Source organism: Cyprinodon variegatus, unplaced genomic scaffold, assembly GCF_000732505.1.
Source record: "Cyprinodon variegatus isolate N-32 unplaced genomic scaffold, C_variegatus-1.0 Scaffold39, whole genome shotgun sequence".
Classification (NCBI taxonomy): Eukaryota; Metazoa; Chordata; class Actinopteri; order Cyprinodontiformes; family Cyprinodontidae; genus Cyprinodon; species Cyprinodon variegatus.
This window is the reverse complement of record NW_015150492.1, coordinates 931,587-935,236: the sequence shown is the minus strand read 5'-3', so window position 1 is coordinate 935,236 and position 3,650 is coordinate 931,587. Positions and strand designations below refer to the sequence as shown.

General features: G+C 34.8%; 1 protein-coding gene across 1 annotated transcript in view; it reads left to right on the top strand.

Moving 5' to 3' along the window:
- The window catches only part of LOC107081663 (matrix metalloproteinase-16-like), an 18,876-nt gene that overhangs the window by 10,848 nt on the left and 4,378 nt on the right, over positions 1-3,650 (top strand). Inside the window, exon 8 of the mRNA XM_015369846.1 lies at positions 2,122-2,237. Coding sequence (XP_015225332.1) covers positions 2,122-2,237 — 116 coding nt within the window. The remainder of the gene's footprint in view (positions 1-2,121; positions 2,238-3,650) is intronic.

Sequence of the window (3,650 nt, the reverse complement as noted above, 5' to 3'; positions counted from 1 at the left end):
AGAATACATGCTCTTTTCAGAACTAGATTTTGTCTTATATGGGGCAAAGAGAAAAATATGTATGCAAGTCATCTAGGAATCATAACTGAAATCGGAGATAAATAACTACTTTAATAATAAGTAATCCATTTAATATAGATATTAGTACATGTAAATGTTAATTTTATGCAGAATGATTATCAATAAAAGTAGGTAAGTAATGACGATGAATAAGATTTTCGCCCCAGAACTCAAAACTGAAAGAATTTTGTCCACTACACCTTTAATTTATACAGCATGGGTGTTTAAATATATGCATCTATTTGTTAGCAAAGGCTGCAGGAAGGTATAGTTTGTCTTTATTTAGAAAATATGGATGTTGTGATTGTTCATTTTCCTTTTGGAACAGAGTAGATTGACCCTGAGGTTCTGGCACCTATCTGCTTTTGGCCACCCCTCAGTGTACATTGGTTATTGCCTGGCCACCCTTATTAACATTTTCTGGCTACGCCTCTGGACATTGCAAACCAGGATCCAATTTTTGGATCAACAACATGGTTACATGTTTCTATTTTAACCACAGGTGACACACAGCTTGAACATTTTTGTGAAACATAATGCCTTTAACTACTTTGTTAAACTTTTTTTGATGGAACAGGTGTTAATCTGGCTGAAACGGACCAATACTTATTTTTGGAATACCTAAATAAGAGAATCTGTTGTTTATCTATGTGCGTCAGAGCAGCCTTACAGTATGAGAATATGCCAGTCTGACTCACACCTTCAGCTGTTGAGATAAATCATATCCTCAAGGCTAAAAGACCCCTAGATGGGAGTTGACAAAACCCGCTGTCAGCGCGATCCACAGATTAGTACATTTCATTAAGGGAATGTTGTCCTAATATTTTTAGGACATTTTAAGTTGGATCTATCTCTCAGCAGGGAAGATGTGTGACAGAAGTTAACATGTGAGGAGCATGGCAGTCATGATATAATGGCCTGAGGCTAATGAGCATTTGAGATGTGCACGGCTTGATGACCGATTAATTGTGTTTTCCAGTCATGTGAAAAGGCTTGTTTGGTCACTAAGTACTCTGAATAAATGTGAAAAAACATATCATATTTCCACTATTTAAACAGATCTTTAAGAGAAGCTAACAATCAGGCCCCATAAAACCTATAAGTTCATACATTAAGCATTTATCACTACTGTAAGCTTTCAGTTTATTTCCCATATAGAACCAATCATAGTCCATTCTACCAGGTGAAGTCTGTTATTAAGGAATAAACTATGCACAGATTCTCATTTGAACCTAAAGCTTAGATTAGCTTCCAGCTCCTCACTAAGCTCTACATCAGTATAAATCTATATTAAATATAGATGGTAGTTTTAACAAAACATCCTGTAGCAATCCGATAAAACCTGTAAAAGCGCATATGAAATTGTAACATTTATTCTATTTCCTTTATATACTAAAGCATTAGTAAATAAAAGATAATAAAATCAAGTTTTGTAGGATAATCTCTTTATGCAAAATTACTTAACACATATAGAGGGCAGTGTACACAAGAGATTTGTTTTTTCTTTTTATTTGATTACTCCTCATATGTGCACATTATATCTATTATATACCCGATTGCATTCCAAAAGCATTGCAAATAATATGAAGGCGCAAGCAAATTTTTAATTCAGAAAATTATCTTACCGGTACATATTTTTATCTGGTTGCTTTGCTGTTTTTAGGGAGAGCACATAAGGGAACTGGGAAATTCATTATGTGATAATAAATGTCTCAAAATATCTGTTCCTATATTTTAGATGTAAACGTCTGTAAATTTCAATGTGAGAAATTACACAGCAAATATGCTTTACTTACACAACTACAGTAAATATTCACTCACAACTAATTTATTATATGTTTGTAATGAATTAATCATGAAAGCACAGATATTTTGAAACATATCTATTCTCATACTGTACAGATTTGTTATATGCTTCTTGTTCTTATTTCTTTTTGATTGTAACAGATAAAATGTTTTTGTGTCTCTTTGTGAAAACAGATCATTTGTTCATATTTGATCAAAAAGCAACGGGATTCAAATTCTCTAACCCCTGGTATTTATAAAATTCTTGTCTTTTAGATACTGGAGGTACAATGAAGAAATGAGGACAATGGATCCAGGATACCCCAAACCTATCACCATCTGGAAGGGCATCCCTGACTCTCCACAGGGTGCTTTTGTTGATAAAGCAAATGGTATGTACTGTAGATTGCAATAAATATTATAATCTCTCAAATCTACATTTAATAAGTCTTAGACTTTATCTATTTCTAAGGCCAGAGCACACCGAATCCAATTTTGCATCTCATCCGACAGAAAATTGTGTCAGACAAGGTCATGGTGTTTTTTTAGAGGTCAATAAAAGTCAATGGGATGATAACACCCGACACCATTTTACACAAGGGGGCTGCATAGGTCCAACTAAGATAGACCCCAGGAGCACTTTAGTCAGATGACACAGTAATTCAGCTAAAATTTCATGGGTCTGACAGGAAGAGAGATGTGGTTACAAATTAAAACACATATGCTTTGGGGGAAAATACAAAATAAAATCTGTTAATCTCAAGGCGAAATAGTCCGTTTTGCAGTCGCGGATCGCGTATGTAGCAAGCAGGATGGACTCACACAAAAACATCAATCAATGAAACATTAGAAAACAATACTTTAAACATTATAGGAGGACAGAAAACAGATAAAAAGGGATCCTCTATTTACAAAACAAAAGTAGCGATCCATAAAAAAAAATGAGAGGCAGGCAGAGCAGGTATATAGCAGCATATCTCTCTCACCTCTTTATGAAAAAAAACAAAGAAAAACTTCAACAATCTTCACAGATCTATCTCTGAGAATCACCTCTCTCTGCCTCAGTCAGCATAGAAACCGCCACACTGCATTTCTTGCTACGTTTTTCTTTTCCTCTGATGTAGATCTCATTAAGTTTTTAATATAGGCATATGAACATCTGTTCTGGTTTGAGATGCTGCGCAGACTCAGTGGGGTTTGCTTTATAGAATATGCCACTGATTTTAAAAAATGTTTAAATAACTTTTCATAAACTTTCCAAGTCAAAAAAAAATCTGTGCAGATCTGCCCACCCTGCTTTGTCAGAGCCTCTCTACGCAGTCTGTGTGACAGGGAAAAAAAAAAATCGGATCGGAGATTAAAAAGTCGTAACCAACTGGTTTGTGTGTTCAGGCCTTGATAGTTGATATTGGATTATCAGGCTTTTTGAGAACTGAGACCCCATATTGGGTTTCATGGACAACAAAGGAAACTTAGAGGAGCACTCAATGCCCAATGTTAATTAGAGTAGAAGAACTGTGATGCAGATTTTTCCTAATCTCTCTATAGATACATAGATTATCCTGGATCTGTAATAAAGTGAGTACAGCATAAAGCCAAATTTCTTTCCCATATTGAATAAGTCATTTATTTATACCTATAATTTACATACATATTTTAAATGTGATGTGGACATGGAGGGCTTGTTATCTAGATGAGAGAACTGTGATGGTTAGGAAATATAAAATATTATGTTATATGTGTGAACTATGATTGGAACCCACAGTGAACAAGCACACTGTGGGTTCCAATGCTTTTGATGTCGT